Source organism: Sorex fumeus, unplaced genomic scaffold (assembly GCF_029834395.1).
Source record: "Sorex fumeus unplaced genomic scaffold, SorFum_2.1 ptg000129l, whole genome shotgun sequence".
Taxonomy (NCBI): domain Eukaryota; kingdom Metazoa; phylum Chordata; class Mammalia; order Eulipotyphla; family Soricidae; genus Sorex; species Sorex fumeus.
This window is the reverse complement of record NW_026606186.1, coordinates 4268931-4291016: the sequence shown is the minus strand read 5'-3', so window position 1 is coordinate 4291016 and position 22086 is coordinate 4268931. Positions and strand designations below refer to the sequence as shown.

At 58.5% G+C, this 22086-nt stretch overlaps 1 protein-coding gene across 3 annotated transcripts in view; it reads left to right on the top strand.

The window, feature by feature from the left end:
- The window catches only part of LOC130045783 (multivesicular body subunit 12B), a 139904-nt gene that overhangs the window by 64419 nt on the left and 53399 nt on the right, over positions 1-22086 (top strand). For all 3 annotated transcript variants that reach the window (XM_056138649.1, XM_056138651.1, XM_056138650.1), the window contains one exon: positions 13601-13695. In XM_056138649.1, the coding sequence (XP_055994624.1) occupies positions 13601-13695 (95 nt within the window). The remainder of the gene's footprint in view (positions 1-13600; positions 13696-22086) is intronic.

Sequence of the window (22086 nt, the reverse complement as noted above, 5' to 3'; positions counted from 1 at the left end):
CCCTACTGATGGCTTTCCGGGGCTCGCCACCACACAGGGTAGTTCCATCTCACTCCCTCTGGAAGTTGAGAGCAGATGGAGGAGACCCGGAGTCAGGCCAATGGATTGTCGCGCTGAGGCAAGTGCCGTGGCGCCAGGTCTGCCCGCGGGGCCCAGTGTCTGAGCAGTTCTGAGGGTGATGAGAATGCATTGTGGTGCCATTGACCGGTGAACGATGAGCCGACACCAGGTGGTACACTTTGTGATATTAATTTTTAATGGGGCTTCCTGGGGAGTCGGAGCTTCTGTTTCATGAAGAGTTGACTATTTGTCAGGACGGTTTCCGCCTCTGGGCTGGCCCATGTGGCTCCCCCTGGCCTGCTCCTCGAGGCGTTATCTCTGTGGCTTTTGTGGCACTGGGAACGTCTTGTTTGTCTCAGTGGTCCTGAGGGTTGTGTGCACTTCCTGGGTTATCGGTGCGGCATTATTCCCCCCTCTGCCTGCTCTCAAGAGCAGGAGGATCTCCGCAGTTGGCGGGAGCTCCCGGGTTTGGAGAGAGGCTTTTTTCAAGATTATGAAAATAGTTTTCCGTGTGTCAGAACAGATTTATCAGTCTACTTTAGGGTCCGTTCTGTGAGCCAGACCATTTAGAGGGGGATATTTTACCTTTTATCAGAGTGGAAGCTGACAGTCTATTTGCGGGGAGCTTGGTGGAATATTTCACCGGGCTCTATCCGTGTAAATCCAGCTGCCAAACTAAGTAAAAATAGGTGTTAAGCGAAATTTCTTGGGACTTCAGCACACACACACCCCCACCCCCAGCTGTACACACATGCTGTTCTGTTTGAAGGCAGTTTTCAGTGATTAGTTTAGATATTTAATAAAAGTCCTTTGCTTGCAGTAACTTTTCAAAGGCCTTCTGAGTTGATTTGGTTGGGTCTCTTGCCTTCGGGGAGGGTGGCGTTCAACTCACATCACCTTCTCGAGCAGCAGATGTTGTGTTTCCAGTTGAATAATAATATTAATAATTGTTATTAGGATTATAAGTACAACCATCATCATTTCAGCTACAGTTTCTCAGGCCTCGTGTGCCAGGCCTTGTGTAAACACCCAATGTCATTTTCACCTTCCTGCGGCCACTCAGCCGTCTTCTCCCTGTAGAGATGGGAACAGAGCACTCTCGAGGACAGGTCATCAGGGTTCAGTGGGGACCCCGTGCCCCGCATCCACTCCTGTCAATATCTGAGGGCTCTTCCCCACACACACATATGAGTGCAAGACCTCATACCCATATAACACATACAACACACACTCAGTGTCAGACACCACACACATACACACACACACACACAAACCTGGTATCAGACACCACACACATAACACACACACCCTGTGTCAGACACCATACACATAACACACACACACATCCTGTGTCAGACACCACACACATAATACACACACACATAAACCTGGTGTCAGGTACCACACACATAATACACACACCTGGTGTCAGATACCATACACATAACACACACATTCACACACCCTGTGTCAAACACCACACACATAATACACACACACATAAACCTGGTGTCAGACCCCACACACATAATATACACACTCGGTGTCAGACACCACACACACAACACACACACATACACACAAACCTGGTGTCAGACACCACACACAGAATACATACACCCTATGTCAGGCACCATACACATAACACCCCCCCCCCCGTGTCAGACAGCACACACATAACACACACATACACATATACCTGGTATTAGTCACCACACACATAACACACATACCTGCACCCCGTGTCAGACACTGCACACATAACACACACATACATAAACCATGTCAGACACCCCACATGTAACAAACACGCAAAACCCAGTGTCAAACACCACACACATACACACACACAAACACACCTCTGTCAGATACCACAAATTGCACACTCCCATACACACCCTGTGTCAGAAACACACATAACACACACACACACACACACACACACCCCATGTCAGGCACCACACATATAACACACACATACACACTTGGTGTCAGTCACCACACACATAACATACACTCTGTGTCAAATACCATGCATATCACACGCACACACACACACACACACACACAAGAGCACCATGTCAGGCATCACATCCATGCAATGTACACACTGTGTCACACGTCACACCTGTATAACATGCACACCCTGTGTCAGCCGCTCGCTTTTGCGGAACAAACAGCTGGGCGCGCCAGCAGGAGAGGACGCTGGCCTTCACTCCGGGGCTGTCCTTGTCGCCCGGCCCGGCCCTTCTCCACACCCCAAGTCTGGCTGTTTCAGGGTCTGGAAAAGCAGGAAGCTTGGAAGGCTTGAAGATGGGAAGCTCGCTGTGCCCGTGTGTCCTTGTTCTTAAGAGGAGGTTTAGAGCCTCTGAAAGAATCCCGTTCTTTAGGCAGGACCCGGGCCGCTATGTGGGAGCACGGTGCCTGGTTCCGCTGTGGCTTCCTCCCTGTCTCTCTTCTGGGCGTAGCCGGGCTCAGGAAAAACCAAACTGCAGTCCGGGAGTCAGCTGCGGTCGGGAACTGGTTTCCCTGGTTCCTGAGTGCCCTCTGACTTGGAAGCAGCAGGCGGATGAAGGAGCTGACGCCCAGCCCCTGCAGCCCTTCCTGAGGAAGCAGCTTCCCCACCCGGCTCCATCCTCTGGGGTGGGCCCCCATCTCATGCAAGGTGTGAAGTTGGTCTCCCTGCCGTCTGTGGAGGGGCCTCGCTGTGCCCCGCCCCGCTCAGCACTGTCCTCACTGTGCCTGTTGCTGGCTTGAGCTGCCGGGACCCCTTCAGCAGAACCAGCCCTCCCCCTGCCCCAGAGTGGCGTTTGCTGCCAGGTTCTGCTCACTTCAGACCCCTTCATTTCAATTCAGAAAAGAATTGTCACTTGAGAAGAAGGAGTCATTAATAACCATTATTTAGGATTGTCACATGTTCTTCCTCTGTGTATGTGTATGTGTCTGTGTCTGTGTCTGTGTGTGTGTGTGTGTGTGTGAGTGCACGTACGTGTGCATGCACATTGAGGGTCTGAGTTAAGCATCCCCGAAAATTGGCCGCGTTGGTGGCACACAGGGCCTCCTCACTGACAGTCCTGGACCACACCCGTGTACTCACATGTACACGTGCAGTTCACTCAGCACAAGCACCACGCATGCACACGTGCATGCGTGCTCGTTGCATGCAGACGCAGCGTTCTTTCCCTCATCTCACTTATTCCAAGTCTGTCTTCAGTCCCTGAGAGGGCGGCGACAGACTGGGCAAGTCGTCTCCTCCTGGAACCCATTAGGCTTCTTATTATTATTACTAAAGACTGTGCTATAAATTGTGGACTTTTTTACCCCCACTGCTCGGAAAAAATTTCTCCTGTTTCATTTTAATGTTCTTTAAAAAAAAAGAAAGAAAAGAAAGATTTTCCTTGTCAGTCACAGCTGTGGCTTTGGTTCCTACCGGGAAAGGGCTCACACCGAGTGGTGGTCCTCAAAGGACCCTGCAGCGGGTTGGGGTGGGGGTCCCCATGGAGAGAGAGTTCCCCCACCCCTGCCCCCACCGTCAGGAGGATGGAGGTTCAGAGAAAGCTTTGGCCTCCAACCTATGTTAATGCCCATTGTTATTTTTCAACATTAAAATTCCACTAGAGCCCTAATAATTACTGTTAATATCTTCCCGTGGAAACTTCCAGTAAAGGCGCAGGAGCAGAAACAGTATTTAAGGGAGAGCTGCTGGCATGAGAGGAATGCAAATACGTGTTATCAGCCTAATGATTTCGCCGCCGCCTTGGTCGGGCGGCAGCAGCGTCGTGAATATGTCACCCGGCCCCGGTGAATTTGGAAAGTGTGTCAAAACACAACTTCAATTAGTTTGCTCTAATTATGGCTCTGGAGAGTTTGTAACTACATCACTCCTCATTAAAAGAGATTTTCTTATACGGATTAATGTAACATACAAAAGAAAGTTTCGAGGCTCCTGCCGCCATCCGCGCCTGCAAGGAGCATCCTTGGAGCAGGGCGGGTGGGGTGTGGGCACCCTGCTGCCAGCCTGACCTGGTGGGGGGCCAGACGGGGGCTGCCACCTCTGGGCTGATCATCAGCTCCCAGGGGCTGCAGAGGCAGAGCCCGGATCGTTGCCACCAGAGGGTCACTCAACCCATCTCGGGCTTTCAGGGGGAAATTTCTGCTCTGAAGAGCTCGGGCCTCCCTCACGCCCCCCTGCCACCTGCCTCCTTTGCACTGAGCTCTCTTGGTGGGGCTAAACCTGCTGTCAGCTGTGGATGGAAGCCTGGCTTCAGGAAAGGTGTCGGAACCACACGGCACCTCCAAAGCGTTAGGAGCAGGGAGGAAATGCAGTCCTTGTCCCCTTTGCTCAGCCACGACGGTGCCCGTGTCCACGAGGCTTTACCATTTCACCAGGTGGTGGGAGCAGGGGAAAAAAGTCAAATTCACCTTTCCTTGTTGCTGGCCTTGGCCACCCCTGGCCGCCAGTGCCACTGTGCCGTGGCCGCTTCCTGAGGGCCTCCCCATGCAGGGCAACGCGGCCACATGCAGGGCCAGGGGGCCCTGCCTCCCCTCATGTCATCCTCAAGACGTCCGTCAGTGGCACGGCTGGACCCAAGAGTGAATTTCAGAGCAGAGGCAGAGGGGAGGTGAGACCTAGGTTGGTCCCACACACACTGCATGCCGTGCAGACTGGCCAAGAGTGTGTCTGTATTCTCTCCCTTGTGTGCTGGCTCTAGCTCTGGGGACTCCGTGCCCAGGTCCACACGCACATGTGCATGTGAAACTGCAGCCCCTGCCCAGAGCACATCTGTCACTCCCCCAAGCTTCAGTTTCCTCTTTTTTTTTTTTTCCTTTTGGGTCACACCTGACGATGCACAGGGGTTACTCCTGGCGGTGCTCAGGGGACCATGTGGGATGCTGGGAATCAAATACGGGTCGGCCGCATGCAAGGCAAATGCCCTACCCACTGTACTATGGCTCCAGCCCCCCTAGTTTCCTCTTCTACTGCATCGCTCAGGGAGCTGGAGGGAACTGCACTGCATGCTGGGGTGGGCAGCACCCGCTCTTGGGGTTCACTGCAGTCTCAGCTCCAGGTTCCTTCCTGCCCCGCGCTGGACTCTCACACTGCAGACGTGGGTGCAAGACCTCCCCCTCACCGAGCGCAGCACGGGGCGGGGGTGGGGGGCCGCCTTGCTCACAGCTGAGCAGCTGGGAAGGGGTTAAGATGGGGAATCGTGTCAGTCTTCCGGGCTTTCTCCCAGTTCTGCAATAATTTGATGAAGAACTTCACCCTAATTAAATATTCAAATTAGGAATAAGTGTCAATATGGCTTCCCATTGCCTGGAATGATGATTAATTGTATTCAAAACTCTAGTGGCCCGCTGTAATCTAAGCCCGACCGTTGTTCTTGATTATGTCTGCACCACACTTGCCATGTTTTTGTTTTAAGATTTAAACTAGTAATTGATTTGCCATATGCTGCCGGGCTGCACACACTTTTTAAAAGCCCTGTGCTTAGGAACTTGGGGAGTTTGGAATCGTGATTTTCTCGCTCTTTCCACAGCAGCTTTTTTTTTTTTCCGGCCTTTTCCACTGCGGAGACATTGGGAGGTGGGGATGGGAGTTGGTGTCTGTGTCTTAATGCAGCTCAGGAGGGAAACTCATTCTAGACTGAGCTTGGGAGTTTGAGAGACCCATGGCCGGTGCTGGTGTGTGGTGTAGGTGCAGATTGAACGCGCCTGCACTTCCTCTGTACTTTGTCTCAGTCACAGGGCAGTAGGGGGCTGCTGGGCTCAGCCAGCCACGTCCGCTGTGTGACCGCGGACCAGCCCCTTCACCTCTCTGAAGCTGCCTGCCCGCCTGTTGGATAACATGGGCCTCGCCGAAGCCAGGGACAGCGGGAGGGATGGTGCTCAGAGGGGTTGAAGGGCCAAGCAGAGCCTCTCCCTGAGCCATCCCCCCTATCCTGTCCCCCTCCCCCCCCCCCAGCCTTTCCCAGCTGGCCTCTCCTGGGTCACTCCCTGGCTCCTGTGTTCTTGTGGTCTTGGGCCCTTTCTCCCCTCACCACGGGCTGCGTTCCGGCCGCTGGACCCTGGCCTGTGGCAGGCGCGCAGCAGATGTTTCTGGTTTTTCTTTCACGCCAGTCGTTTTCAAAGGGATGCCAGTCGCCTTGTGGGCTTTTATTTGCATATCTTGGGGGTATTTCGAGCTTTTTTTGCTCGACAATGCGGGGGATTTATGTACACGTTCCCATTTCCTTCAGAGGAATTTCTAAAGGGAAAAGACAGGCGTCTCACGTGACATTTTTTAAATGTTTTTTCTTTTTTTCTAAAAAAGACCTTATTTCTTTTAAAGCAATTGTGTTGTCAACCTGCTGCCTGGTGCTGCTTCCGTGCGGGCTGGAGGGGAGCACAGCAAGCCGGCCGCTGGCCTTGCGCGCGGCCAACCCGGGTTCAGTTCCTGACATCCTAGACGGTCCCCCCACCCAAAGCCCCAGCCAGAGTGATCCCTGAGCACCGAGCCAGGAATAAGCCCTGAGCATCGCCAGGGGAAGCCCCCAAACCAAACCAGACAAAAGTCTGGCAGCTGAGGGTCAGAGCGGGCCGTGGTGAGTGCGGGTCCCTTTGGGGCTGGAAGGGGCGCGTGTTAATTACCTTCCCGGGCTCGCGTCCCCAAGCATATGGCTCCTCAGAAACCGGCGCCCGCCCTGTTGGCCATGCGGGCGGTGGTCAGGGGCCTTGTGCCACGGCCGGGCCTTGGAGATTGGGGGACTCGGGAAGGTGCTTATTAAAACGCCAGCAGGTGCGGCCAGAGGCCCCTCTGCCGTGCCCGCTCCTGCCAGGTGTTTTACGAGCGCCTTTTTCTTCATTAAACGGCATTCATTAAGCACGCTCACACCTGGCACAGAAGCTGCGCGGCACAGGTGATGCTTTCCCCCAGGTGCTTGGTGGGCACGGGTGGAGTCCCACCTTGCTGGGCTGTCGGGGGAAGGGGGGGCACAGGGGGCCTGACCGCTTTCCTCCATTGTAGTGTAATGTCCCTACCCTCTAGGCCCCCCCACTTTCCTTGGCACATTTCCTGGGTCCTTGTCTGTCAGCAGACACTTTGCCCAGACCTCGGGAAGTGGCTGGTGCCCCCAGTGCCAGGCAGGCTGCTCTTGCCTGCCCCTCACGGTGCTGACACTGCCAGCACACTGAGACATCTCTTGCTGTTGGCCAGCACCTTTTAGCGGTGAAAATAGCTTCTCCCTGCCAAAAAAAAAATCCCACAAAAATCGAAGAGAAGGCTGTGAGGGTCAACCCTCTCCTCAGGGGCGTCTGCTGCCTGCAACCTCCGCCCTTCTCCCCTGCCCTGCGCACAGCCCTGCTCCCACCCTGGTACCATGAGGTGGCACCGTTTCCAGGCCTTCTGTACTGTGGCGCCTGCGGGGGCTTGGCTCTGTTTTGACCTGACACCCGCGTCTTTGATTCAAGCCTCTGGGGATGAAAACATCCATTAGTCCCTTCTCCTGCCATCCTCATCCTCTTCTCAGAGCAGTCCCCCCCCCCCCCCGTTCCCTTTGCTGCCCTCACTGCACGCAGCCCCTGCATATACTTACAGGCACACACACGCACATGTACACATATGCATGCATACACACACACACACACACACACACACACACACACACACACACCTCCCTCCATGATCCAGGTTGATGCCGGGAGCATATTTGGAACATCCTCATGATGGAGCTCTCCTTTCAGGGAAGGCGCACCCAGGGCGAGCACTAAGTTTTCCAGAGTCCCCAGTCGCGCCTCTGTGCCCGCCTGCCCACCTCCCAGCACTGGAAGCTTCCAGAAGGAGTGACCACCCTCCACTCCCTTCCCTCTCCCCAGCCTCACGCTGTCAGCTGGAGTATGTCTGAGAGTGGCCCTTTCAGAGAAGGGGAGAGCAGTGACGTTTCTTTCCTGTCCCCGTGTCCTTACATAGCAAGTCCCTCCTGGAGCACAGCCCACCTGAATCCCAGCGTGCTTTGCCTGCGGCTCCTGCGTGTTTGAGCTCCAGGGAGACAGAGAAGATGGATACACAGACCACCCCACACCCCACCCCCTCGAGCCCCACTAACTTTCTAGGAACTGTGATTGCCCGTGCCAGAGAGGGAGTCTTCCTTTTCGTTTTTCCCAAAGGCAGCTTTGGAAGAATAAGCCGTGTACGTGTTGCCCACTTAAAGCCCAGACGCATTGTATTTCCCTCTCCCCGTCCGTCGCACGTGCTTTTCTCTGTTCTTGAAAAATTCTTTGCCAGACATAAAGTCATCGTGGTTGTGTTTTGTTTTCTTTTCCTATCTGTGCCCATTAGATCAAGATGCATTGAAGTTAAGTCTCAAACTCCAGACCTTGGCGCACTTTTCTGGAATTCTGGATCGTGTGTGTGTGTGTGTGTGTGTGTGCGCGCGCGCGTGCTTATGCACATGTATGTGCGAGCATGTGTGTACACATATGTGCGTGTGTGAGTGCATGCATGTGCATGTGTGTGCACATGTGTGTGCATGCGCATGTGGGTACATGTGCATGTGGGTGCGCATGCATGTGGGTGCGTGTGAGTACACACGTGTGTGCACATGTGTGCATGTGAGTGTGTGTGTGTGTATGGTGAGCTGGTTGTTTCTTTTCAATCTCCTGCTGGGATGATGGTCCTTTCTTCACTGAATTGTCCTGGCAGCTGTGTTGAAAACGGGTTGGTCACGTGTGTGGAGGTGGAGGGGAGAGTTTGGGGACACCTCATCCCGTGCCCTTGATTCCTCTGCTCATCCCCAGGCCCCTTCCATGCCATCTCGGGGCCCGCCACCTGAAATTTAGCTCTTCCTGAGCTGTGAGTCGCTGATTTCGCGCAGGGCAGCGTGTCTCGGTGGTGCCTCCAGCTGGTTTCCTGCTCCCTGGCCAGGCTTCCCCGTTCCTTCTGGTGCTTCTTCTCTTCGACCATTTGGCTTTTTCCTCCTTCTGGGAGCGCCTCTGATCTGCGCGTGTCCTCTTCCTTCTTCCCCCGTACTTCTTCCTCGCTGCTGGGGGCCTCAGGTGCAGCCACCCAGTCTTGTCATCTAACGCCGGCAAGGTCCTCTGCCTCCTGAGGGAAGCGCTTCTGGAATGTTCTTTGCATCTTGTCACCCGCCAAGGCAGCTCTCGTGCTGTCAGTTCTGTGGACTCTCCCTACAGATGGGATGGCCCCTGGGGCCCGGAGAGACAGGACAGCAGGTAGGATGCTTGCCTTGATCCGGGGCGTGCCATGTGGTCCCCCCAGCCCCTCCAGGAGCGACCCCTGAGCCTCGCCAGATGTGGCCAAACTACAGGCGGGTGCTGGGACCACGGTGCCCTCCCTGGCCCGGGGCCAGCCCTGTACTGCTCCTCCCCTTGGCCCTGGATGTCAGGGGCCGAGGGGCCTTCAGGCTGGACCCTGCATCCTAGCTGAGTGGCTGTAGGGTTGCCCAAGGGCCGAGACAGTCGGGGACAGGCTGCTTGGGGCCTGGCCTGCCGCTCTGCCGGTGCCACCTCTTCTCAGAGGGCCGCGTTTCCCGCTCCGTCAGACGGGTAATTCCGCCAGTCCCAAGAGTCGCCGCGAGGACACGGCAAGGTGACGTCTGTGAAGGACCCAGCCTGTGCCTGCCGTTCAGGGGGAGGGATCCCCCACACTCCCAGGAACCAGAACCTACCCTGTCACTCTCCTCCGCTGCTGTGTGACATGGGTGCCCGGGGGCTTCTCCTGCAGCAGGTGTGACTTCTCCACTCAGCCACAGCTGATCTGCCTCATTAACTGAGCGCAACCAGGCCTCTGTGCCTGCCGCTCGCCGCTCCTGCTCCCTGCTCCCTGCTTCCTCCTTCCTCCCCTCTGCTCCCTCCTCCCTTCTCCCTCCTTCCCGGTCTCTCCTCCTTCCTCCCTCCTCCATGCTCCCTCCTCCCTGCTTCTTCCTCCCTCCTCTCTGCACCCTCCTCCCCGCTCCCTCCTCTCTCTTCCTTGCACTCTCCTCCCTGCTTCCTCCTCCCTCCTTCCTCCCATCACCCTCCTCCCTGCTTCTTCCTCCCTCCTCTCTGCACCCTCCTCCCTGCTCCCTCCTCTTTCCTCCTTGCACTCTCCTCCCTGCTTCCTCCTCCCTCCTTCCTCCCATCACCCTCCTCCCTGCTTCTTCCTCCCTACTCTCTGCACCCTCCTCCCTGCTTCCTGCTCCCTCCTCCCTGCTCCCTGCTCACTGCTCCCTGCATCCTCCCCCCTGCTTCCTGCTCCCTCCTCCCTACTCCCTGCTCTCTCCTCCCTGCTCCCTCATCCCTGCTTACTGCTCCTTCCCTCCTGAGAATGAAGTGGCTCTGGGCACAGGTTCACCCAGAGCTTGAGAATCTGCATCTCCTTGGGAGCTCTACCCCACCCCGCCGCCCCGTCCCCACCGTGGTGGTCTGAGCCCTTTCCTCTCTGGGCGCCCTCCACACTTAGGTCAGAACCCATAGCTGGAGTCTGGGCTCACTTGATTCCACCCGTTAGATCCTGCAGAGCGTCTTGCGTGAGAGTCAGGCCTGCAGCTCGACTTAGGCACCTGCGCGGCATCTGTCGTGCGGGGCTGGGATCAGGAATGGGGAATCAGGGCCAGCCGTCAGGAATCGAGAATCAGGGTTGGAAGTTAGGACCAGGAATCGCACCAGGAATTAGGGTTGGGGATTGGGACCGGGGACTGGGAATCAGGCCCTGGCATTAGAATCAGAAATTGGGATGTGGAATTGGGATTGGGAAATCAGGACTCAGGATCGGGAACCAGAAGGCGGGAGCAACCTTTTCTTTAGTGTGGTTTCCCGCTGGCCACTGCCCGCTCCCTGCAGCCCACCACGCAGGACCCAACTGCCGCTGGCCCTCCCACTGTGGGGACTCCTGCCCCAGCCCCCAGGCCAGGGAACAGTGGACCCAGCCTTCTGGACCTGGGTTCTGCCTCCGCAGGCTCAGGAAGAGTTCTGCCAAGGTTGGGTTGCTCAGTGGAGCTGAAGAGGAATTTGGAGAGAAGGTCCGGAACGGGGGGTGGGGGGGGGTAGTCCTAGGGAGAGAGCACTGAGGAGAAGGAATCGGGTGGAGAACTGGGCCACGGGGCAGACCCCTCAGGCTTCCTCTCTCCCCTGTGGGTGGCATATGCACACCTTGGAGCAGGGAAATCAGGGAGGGGGACTGGAGGAAGTGACCCAGGGCAGAGTGAGAGAATTGGGCCTGGACCCCAGTGGCAACAATGGCCTTCAAAGGGCCCAGAGGCGGCTCCCAGGGCCTGGGCCCCAGCTGTACAGGCTGAATCCCACCTCTGCCGTCCCCAAGCACTGCAGGGTGAGCCCTGAGCACCTTGGAGCACCAGGTTCTTCTTACAAAGGGGCTGGAGGGACTTTTCTGGCAGCCAGAGCTGCAGGGCCCAAGAGGCCTCACCCTCTGCGGGTCCAAGGGTGCAGCACCTGGACAGTTGTGGCCTAGCATGCTCCAGGGGCTCCCCGGGGGGATTCTGGCCTCCTCCTGGTTGGTTTTGTCACTCTCCCACCAGCAGGCAGTCTCTGAGAAATTATAAGTTGGATCTTGTCACCTTTCCATCTAGAAATGCTGCAGGGTTAAGTGCTCTACTGCCCCGTGGCCCCGGGTCTGAGGCCGGCGAGGCTTCTCCTCCCTGCCCCAGTCCTCTGGCCCTGCCCACCCTCACTTAACCGCTGCCGCTGCTGCCTTCTCCTCCAGGAAGCCTTCCAGAATGCCCCATGCCTCAGCCTGTCTCCCGTGTGGTGAGCCTCTGATTCCACAGCACCTTCCCCTGCCCCCTGCTGCAGGGTGAGCTCTGCCAGGGGAGGGCCCCATCACCCTGTATGGTCTCTCACCAGACACCCACCTCTGCCCACACTTGTAGGGGGCAGTTGGCCCAGACCCGGGTCTCGTTTCCCCATCGCTGCACCTTGTTTGGGGGCCATTCGGGTGTAGCAGCCCTGAGGCCTAATGGTACCCCCAGAAGCCCTTCATGGGGTTGGGGGGCAGTCTATGCAGCCTGAGTCAGCCCTGAACCTCCGCTCTCACCTTCTTAAAGTTCTGGGTGGGGGCTTGATCCTGGTTCCCCCCACCTGTGTCACTCGGGATGCCCCCACCTCCACCACTGCGCATGGGGGACGCCACCCTGATGTGCCGTGAGGATGAGGTCTAGGGGTTAGGAGCTGGAGGGAGGAAGGGAAGAGGAGTTCCAAGCAGGGCAGCTGTCGGGACAGAGGAATCACGGCTGGGGACCCCATCCGTGGCCACTCCCCACCCTTCTGGGTTCCCGGACCTGTCAGCAGGGTCAGAGTCACATGGCAGCACCCCCTCCCCCCCCCCCCCCGACACACACACACACCAGGAGCCCGCGCTGCTCACAAGTTCCCTGAGGGCCCTGGGGGCCATGTAGCTTGGGACCCTCTCGCCTCATTGATGAGACCCAGACCTCCCAGTGCCCCCTGACCTCCTCCGGGGAGAGGCCACTCAGAGCCCCCGCCCCACCAGCTGAGGTCATGCTCCTCCTTCCTCTTCCACTTTGCTCTGGCATTTCTTCCCCTTGGTGTCTGTCCGTGGTGAGAGTCGCTGACCAGCAAGCCCGGAGAAGTGGCCATGCGTGGACGTGGGCGCCCGTCTCTGTGCTGGGGTCTGCTAACCAAGAAAGACCCCTGGCTGCACCATGGCCCAGACTCACACCTCCCCACCCCGCCCTCACTGTGCCCTCTCTGCAGCTCCGTGCCCCTGACACCTCCCCTCCTGGCAGGCGCCAGCTCGCAGCTGTCCGTGTGGGCCGCGGAACGCTGCTCGTGAGGACCCTGAGCTTCCTGGGGCCATGAACTCCCACGGCTGAGTGTGGCCAGAACCAGCCACCGGGACATTTCCGAGCAGCCTGCAGCTGCCCCTCACGCTTGCTGCTCTTTCCCCCAGGCCTCCAGGGCCTGGGCTGTTCTCCCTCTTTTTAAATCCCCCCCTCCCCGTGCCCCTCTTTGCCACTGTGCCACCCCCGAGCAGGTTACACTTGGTCCCCACTCCGTCCCGGGGGTTTCCATCAGCGACTCCTGCACCGTTCCGGGGGCTGCCGGGCCCTCCCCCAGCGCTTCCCCCTGAGCCACTCTTACCGTAGAGTTCCACGGGGACCTGGGGGGCTGTGGGAACCCCACCATTCGGCACTGCGTGCTGTTCCATGGGTTTCTGAACACGTCTGGCACCCACAGTGCTCAGGGTGGTGGCCCTCAGCTGGGTGCAGATGGTCGCCGAGCTTGTGGGCAGAACCCCCTGAGCCGTGACCCATGTCAGCGCCTTGGCTCGCATTGGTGCATCTGGAGCGGGGGGCACTGAGGTTCATGCTCCCTGGACATCCCAGAGACTCGGCCGCCCCCTCTCCCTCCCTCTTGGCTGGTTAAAGCAGGGGTAGGATGGGCGGCCAGCGACCCTCTCAGCCCTCCAGGAGGCCTCGAGGCTAGTGGCACCACCCATCCGACTTGTGCTGCTCACGAGCAGTGCCTTGAGTCCCGGGGGTGGTCTGGGACCCCCGGTAACCTCTCCCTCCTCATCTCCATCCAGGCACATCTCGCTCACGCTCCCCGCCACCTTCCGAGGCCGGAACAGCACGCGGGCGGACTACGAGTACCAGCACTCTAACCTCTACGCGATATCAGGTAGGTGGCATGGCCGTGCCGTCCCCCCCTCGCCGGTTCCTGTGGTTTGCGGGGCCTGGTGCAGGGCAAGCTGTCCCTCCCCACAGCCCCTCACGTCCCCAGAGCCGGGGGGTGGACACTCTCCTCACTCGTCACCCGGGGGCCGGGGAAGCATCCACAGTTCCATGCATTGCATGGAATTGAGATTCGTTCAGTGCCAGGGAAACCCACAGACCTGGCCCCCCAGCCCCCAGTTCGGGTGTTTGTCCCTAAGGGGAAGTGGCAAATCGGTGTCCCTTAGCCGCGCACGTCCCTAATGCTGAGTGACACTGGGAACGCAGGGACATGGCACCCACTCATGTACCATAATGAACCCGTTATTTAAAAGGTGATCTTTGTCGTTCTCTCTCTCTCTCTCTGTCTCTCTCTCTCTCTCTCTCTCTGAAAATTGCAACTTCGTGTTACTAAGTAGATGAAATGGAACAATGGGATAATTCGTGTCACTATTAGTTTTTCTTGTTATGATCACTCCCTAATAGGTTTGGAAGCCGAAACAAGGGCCGCTGCTCTGCTTCTGAAGGGAGGGTGTGTGTGGGGGGAGGGGGGGGGCGGGGTCACACTCTGCTCTCGGGGCGGGGCGGACACTGCTCCACGGTCCTGAGGCCGGGTCAGCAAGGGAGGATGGGGCTGGGGGCGCTAACCAGTGTTAACCCGGGTCACTGGGTTTGTGTGAGTGGCAGCCACCCCCAGCGCTCAGTGACTGACTGGTGCCAGCCGGTCTGGGGGACCCAGCAGGGTAACCCCACTCTGCACCGTGCCAGCCAGGCCCTCCCGCCACCCCCACTCCGCTTCACCTGGGCACGCCTGCATACCCCAGCCACCCCCCGTGGCTTCACCAGCTGTGGCTGCGGCTGCTTCCGTGGGAAGGTGTGACTCCCGCGGCCTGGCACGGGGAACCTTCCTGCGGCATTGTCTGGGTTCATTCGGGCTGTCAGTGGAGCAGTGCTGAGGTAACAGCCTCAGGGGCCCAGGGGAGGCCGTTCCGAACCCCCCGCCCCGCTGCCCCCCGCATGTGCGCCGCAGCAGTTGGATTGCATCTTCCTGGCAGAGGGGCGGAGGCAGTGGCCCCGAGGCTGCCTGACCGTGAGGCCGCAGGCTGCACCCTGCAGTGCCCGCTGGCTCGGGCAGGCCTGCAAGCTCAGCACTCGCACCCACGCTGTGGCCGGGAAGCCCGCCCATGCCAGGCGGGGCAGAGACCCCCACTTCCCAGTGCCTGGCAGAGCTTGGCACTCGGCAGCCCACCTCGGTCTGAGTCTTGGAAGCTCGGATCCCGAGGCATTGTTTTTAACGGGCGAAGGCCCACTGTGCCCCTGGCCCGGTGCCAGATGCCACACTCACCTGTGCACACAGCCCTTGCAGCCAGCCACTACACCTCCTGTGCAACAGGTCCCCATGGGCCAAGAGGCGCCCTTGTCCTGGCTCGCAGGCACACCTCCCCCGTGTCCTCGCCATGGTCCCCATCTGTGGCGGAGCCTTCTCCTGAGTGGTGGTGAGGATTTGGGAAGCAGCCCGGGTGCGTGTGAACATGGCCCCTAATGGGATGTTATGGAAAGTTCCCCGGGGGCTCCTGGTGATGGCCCTTCTCCCGGCCTTTCATTGCAGTGGTGGGCCCAACCCCAGCACACAGGGTTACCCACAGGGCCTGTGGGATGGAGGCGGGTAGACATTGACCCTGGAGGCCAGGCTCTTCCTGTCCATGGTCTGCACTGGCTTTGCCCTCTTCAGAAGCAGGTGGGGGGGAACTTCTGTGCCGTCGTGAGGCTCCCGGGTCCCTGCTGCCCCCAGGTGCCCCAAGCCAAGGATCACATGACACTCCACCTTCTGGTGTATTCTTCTGGAAAGAAGCTGCGGAGATTTGCACACCTAGATAGCCCCGATGCCCTCTGAGGAGCTCGCACCCGAGCACGGCCTGCCGCTGACACGGCCCAGTTTCAAGGCCCTGGCCCAGAAAATGAAAGCGTAAAACCTCCCGAAGGAGCGGGTAGGGCCAGTCTCCCTGCCTCCCAGGCAGGGCAGCAGGGTGGGGGGACATCTGCTCAGTGGCATGGCCCCCACCTGGCGGGCGCCGGAAGCTGAGGATTCCCGGGGGTTAGTAGACATAGTCGCAATCTGCGTCATCCAGTCAGGACAGCGGGGCCCAGAGAGGACTTGAGGGTTGGGTCCGGCACCACCCCCAGCATTACTGGGGGGAGGGGACCCTAAAAGCCACGATCTTCCACTTGTCTGCAGCGTCTCGCTGTGCTGTGTCCCGGGGCAGGCTTCCTGACCTGTGGCCTGCGGTCGCCCTGAACACTCCCCACCTCCCCCACCACCCACGAGGCACTTCCCTCCGCTGCCCTCGCCACCCCTGTGTGGGGATATGGTGGTCTTCCCTCCCTAGACCCCAGAAGCCACTGACCCAGCTCTTGCTGTCCGCCCCATCCCCCCACTGCACCCCAACCTCCACCCATGATGTAGGGTTGCACCTTGGGCCTCAGGGTGGTTCTCCTGCAGCCTGGTGGGCCGGGACAGCGGTCAGCGTAGATTTGAACCACAGAAACATTTTACAGGAAACCCTGAGTTTCTTGCAGCAGGAAGCAACACGGAGGTGGGATTTCAGTGATCCTGGGCTGATGTGATGTCTCCTTTGCACCAGCCATGCTTGTCCCTGTACACCGCAATGCAGACCCCCCCCCAACCCCCACCCTCTGCACCCTCAGAACCTGCAGTGTCCACAGCTTCTGCTTCCCTGCAGACCCAGAGGCGGGGAACTGCCCCTGAGTCCTCTCTGAGGGTGGCTGCAGGCCTCAGCCTCCTCGGGGATGAGGGCGTCCCTGGAGGTGTGCCTCTGGGTCTCTGAACTCTCTTCCAGCCCCCCCACCCCGCCGCAACCGCCCCCCGGCCATGCCTTCATTGTCTGTGTGGCTCAGGGCCAGGATGCTGTCCACTGTCTCAGGGACAGAGGGGGGATAGCCTGCTGTTCCCCAGGGAGCCACCTGAGGGATCCGCTCTCTCAGAGAAGGCCGGGAGACAGGAACTCCGCCCGGAGCTTCAGTGAGAAGCTTCCCGAAGGTTCTGTGGCCCCAGCACTGCAGGCCTTGGGGTGTCGGGATAAATGACACCCTGGGCCCGCAGACAGACCTGGGCCAGCAGGAAGGCCGGGCCTCGCCGAGGATAGCTCTCCGGGAAAGGGTGGCCACAGATGTGGAATCCAGGCTGAGCCGGGCTTCATTTTTGGTCCCAGTGGCAAGAAACCAATTTCCAGCTCCAACTGTGGGCTTTTTAACCAAAGAAACAAGTTTCTCTCCCTGCTAGGGTGGAGAGGAATTGACTACACCCGCACACTCACACAAAGCTGGCACCGGAGCCAGAGCCCAGCGGGGTGGGTGCTCGCCTTGCACATGGCCAATCCGGGTTCGGTCCCTGGCATCCTGCAGGGTACCCCGAGCACCACCAGGAGTCATTCCTGAGTGCAGATCCAGGAGGAACCCCTGTGCATTGCCAGGTGTGGCCCCAAACAAAAACAAAAAAAAAAACTGGCACGGAATGAAACCTAGAACTGCAGGCACCCTGTTCCCCAGGGAGCCGGTGGGCCACACCGCAGAAACACAGGGAAGCCCCCTGATGTGGCTGCGGGGGGTGGGCAAGGCCTCCTTCCTCTTCAGCCCAGGGTCGGAGCCTTCCTAGCCCCTTGCCTGGCCACCAGCCCCAGCCAACCATCGAAATCCCTGCTACACTCTTGCTCTAGAGAGTGTGGGGATGGGGAGGTCCCTCCTGGCTGCTCCCCCAGACATCCAAGTCTGAGCCATCCCCCCACACCAGACGTGGCGGGTGCAGGGGGTCCTTCAGCCTACCTTGGGCCTGTGTGCTATTTTCCCGGTTCCTGAGGACTGGGAAGGTCCTCCAGCTGCTCCCTCTCCTAAGCCGAGCCCCCTTCTCAATGCTGGCTACTGGCCACTGGGATATGCGGTCCAGTCCGGGAGGGGGGGGTGCACATCATCCGGCCCAGGACGGCGTTATCCGGGTCGCAGGGCTGTGGGCCCCACCATGCCGCCCTGACATCAGACCGGGCGCGCACGGAGCAATTAAAAATAATGAATGATTTCCGAGTATCAGCCTGCTCCATGCAGTTTTAATCTAGTCCTCATTTCAATTGGAAGATGGACATTTAATTATCAGTATTATGAAGTTCATGATTTATATATTTCATCCAATTGGATAAAATTCCTGCCACCAGCTCGTCAATCTTATTGGGGGTGGGGGGGGAGAGAAAAAAAAAACCACCAGCACCCTGTGCATTTTACAACGCGAGTTTCGGAAACCTCCATCCCGCATGGCCCACCAATTATAGCAGATATTCCTTTGTGGTGATGACATTACTTTTATCTCTCGATGGGGGGAGGGAGGGTCGGCTCTCACCTGGAAAATGAAAACTAGACTCGGCTGTTAATGACCTTGAAGTCCTGCCCGTTGGGCTGCCCGAGCCCAGGCTGAGAGCAGCAGGGTTCTTCCCTGCAGAAGCTCTGGCGGTAAGGGGGGGGGGGGGAGGTACCTGCAGTCGGGCCTCCCAGGACTGTGTGCAGGCGTGCGTGCCTGGATGCCTGGGCTCACCCGCGGACCCCGGCGCCTGTCACTCAGGTGGGGGCGATGGTGTGACCAGCTGCAAGCGAGGGGCACGCCTGCCCTCCACAGCAGGTGCTGTGTTCCCATGACTGCTTCCCCTCCCCCCCCGCCCAGCCGCCCCGTGGACCTCCTGTGGCTTGCATGCCACCCACCTTGTACTTGGCCCCCTGCTGCGGCACCTCTGCCCCCTCCCTCGGCCCTCCCCTGCTGTCTGGAGAGATGATGGGGAGCTTCTGGGGGGACCAGTAGTTGCAGAGTTATGTGTGTGTTTGGGGGGTGGGGGTGCAAATCCCTGAATGGGATGGAACACTGCTAACAGCAGTGCTGGAGGCAGCGGGAGATGAAAGGCCTGTGAATTTTTAGCATCACCCCTCACGGCCACGGCTTCCCGTGTCTCCCCGTCCCTCCTCGCCCTGACTGACAACGAAATGGAGTACAAAGAGCAGCAGAACGAGGAGAGGAAGGGATGAATGGGAGCGGATGGGGAATTGATCGCCGGGCGCCTTCGTATGTCCTGATGGAGAAGGTGCGGCTGACAGGTGGCCGGGCTTGCTGTGTGCACAGCCATGTGTGCGCTGTCAGGCGCGCGCACGCCGCCTCGTTGCGATTGATGAATTGCCCGCTTTCTTGATTAAACCTTCCGTCACTTAAGAAACAAAAAGCCTGTGTTTAGATGGCAGAGTGGGACATGTCAAAAAAATCTGTCTCCCTTACCTTTGTGCAGATGTTGGGCACAGACTGTAACATGTATTATTAAAATGAATGTGGCATTTACTGTGCATTATTCCTTTCCTGGGAGAAAGGACTGTAAATTATATGCTAATAATAAGCTTTAACCCTTTCGAAATGCAAAAAAAAAAAAAAAGGAAAAAGAAAAAAAAAGATTTAAGAGTGCAAATACTCGTGGAGGCCCGGCTAATTGGATGTGCTTCAGACACGGGCCTCGGCAGCCGTGGCAGCGGAGTTAATGAACGGCGCGTGCAGGCAGACACAAGGGGTGCGCGGGCGCCCTCGCCGCCTGGAAGGGTTCTGCTCTGCAGGAAGCTGCTCCGCGGTTTTGCGGGTCTGGCCCCCAGACCCCCTGTCGGGCTGCCCGAGCTGATCATCCCTGGCTCAGCTCTGAGTGCTCCCACAGTGGCACTGGCGACTCTCGCTGCCCTCACCGCTGGCCAGGACAGGGCCCCAGCGTCCTCTTGCAGTGACTGGGCGTCCTCCCTGGCCTGACACTTGGCCCCCAGTCGCATAGGCAGGAGGCCCATCTTCCCAAGGCACAGATCCCAGACTCAGGCCTGCTGGTTGGTAACATCCTTCCCCGACCCACCACTCACACACATGCACGCATGCAAACACCATGTACACACACACACACACACACACACAAGCGCTCACACGCACGTGCACATGCACTCATCCGTACGCACACACATGCGTATGTGGCCACATACACGTGTTTGCACACATGCACACACGCACACGTGTGTGCACATGCACACACATGTCGCCACACATGCGTGTACACGTGTGCACACATGCACGCACGTGTGCACACATATAAGCTCATATGCGTACATGAGCTTATATGTACACACAAACATGAGCTTATATGTACACACAAACATGAGCTTATATGTACACACAAACATGCACATGCATATGTACACACATATACACATGCACACATACACGTGTGAACACGTGCACACACTTGCAGATGTGCATGCACGCTCACCCACTTTAGGACACGTTCGTCCAGAACCAACCCCTCCCGTCCAAGTGACCTGGCCCTCGCTCCTCAGAGCTGTCAGGTTTGCCTACCCTCCTGGGGGTTGTGCCTTGTGCCCCTCCCCTAACACGTGTGCCGCCCAGCTGGCCATCTGCCTCCTCCTGTAGCCCAGGTTGCCATCCTTCTCTTCCTCTCAGTTGCTTTCTCTCTCCTGGTGCATCTTTTTGTTGTTGTTGTTGCGAGTCACACCTGGTGATGCTCAGGGGTTACTCCTGGCTCTGCACTCAGGAATCACCCCTGGCGGTGCTCAGAGGACCATATGGGATGCTGGGAATCGAACCCGGGTCGACTGCATGCAAGGCAAATACCCTACCCGCTGGGCTATCACTCCAGCCCCTCCTGGTGCATCTTTGAAGAGCTGTTCCCCAACCACCTCCTGCAGGAAGCCTTCCTGATTCCCTCCCAACTGGGACTGCTCCCTCTGGCTTTTCCACTGGAAAAGTGGTGAGGCCCCGCAGTGGCTGCCCCATGTCCCTTATTGAATTGTGGAGAGTGGAGTGAGTGGTGATGAGAGGAGGGAGATTGTTCACCCGTTCGGCTGACTAGGCACAGACAACCCTGTGGCCAGTCATGTGGGTCGCCTGAGGGCTGACAGGCCAGTGTGTCTGTGTGTCCCGGCCACCGGAATTGGCTGCCTGGGCAGGGCACTGACAGCACTGTGAGCAGGTCCCCTGGGCCGTGCCCACACTAGGGCTGACTTCTGAACCTATGTGGCCATGCGCTGGCCAGCAGGCCCGGGGCCCGAAGCTGGATCCAGAATTCTCCCTGGGGACTGGCCGGCAGGACCAGCGCCAGCCCCATCCTCTCCAGAGCCAGAGCCCCGCCCCGTCTTTGCCTCCAAAGCCTCCCCGAGCCCAGGCCGACTCCCACCGGGCCCCCCTGGCTCTCCACCCCCCCAGAGCAGAGCCACTCTGGCACATCCCGTCACTCACTGCTGGCTGGCTGGTTCCTGTTTTCTGTGGCGGCCCACCCAGGCCTCCTTTCTTGGAAGCTGACAAATGCAGGACCGGGGCGAGCCGGGGTGGGCCGGGGCGAGCCGGGGTGGGCCGGGGCGGGGGGCGGGGGGAGGGTTGGTCTTGGGAAGGAAAAGTGCTGGCCTGGGAGACAGGTCTGCCTTTGATCCTGGCTTTCTTAACTTCCCTGGACACACACACACACACACACACACACACACACACACATGCCACACGTGTGCTCAGCAGGAAGGAGAAAGATCAGACTTTCCTGTCTCACCACAGTGAGGAATAAAAGCGTTATTAGGTGACAGGCCCTTCAGGGCTCTTACGGGGCGCCCCCTCCCCCCGCGCCTTCCTCCTCTCACTGCCTCTTAAGCCTGGCAGAGCTTCGGCGGCCTCTGCCAAGGGGGCCCTTCCAGCAGAGAGGGGCGCAGTCCAGGGCCGGGGAGAAGGGCCAAGGCAGGGTCCTGAAAAGCTCCATCAGACCCTGGCCCTCCCTCTGGTGCCCAGGAACGAGGCTTTGTGAAAGTGCAGCCTCCCTTAGCAGGGGCCCAGGGCTGTGAATCTCCCCAAGGGCCAGGAGCCCCAGTATTCTGGCAGGGGGGCAGCCAGCATCTCCCGGGGCTCCCCCATGGCCGTCCTGGCCAGCACGCACATGCCTTGCTCCCATCTTCCCTCTGCTCGCTCTTTTAGGCAGAAATGTGGCCCCCCTTGGCACCATGAGAGCCCCCTCAAAGGTGGAGCCCGGCACCTTTGCCTTAGCCTGTGCTCCGGCCCGGCACACCCGTCACACTCGCTTTTCACTTGTCTTTTTGAGGGGGGAGGGGGAGGAACACACCCGGCAATGCTCAGGGGTTCCTCCTGGCTCTGCACTCAGGAATCACTCCAGACAGTGTTCAGGGACCATATGGGATCCAGGGTTCGAACCCAGGTCAACCGCGTGCGAGGCAGACATCCTTCCCGCTACTGTAATATTGCTCCGGTCCCTTCCTTTCTTCTTCTGCCTCTGTT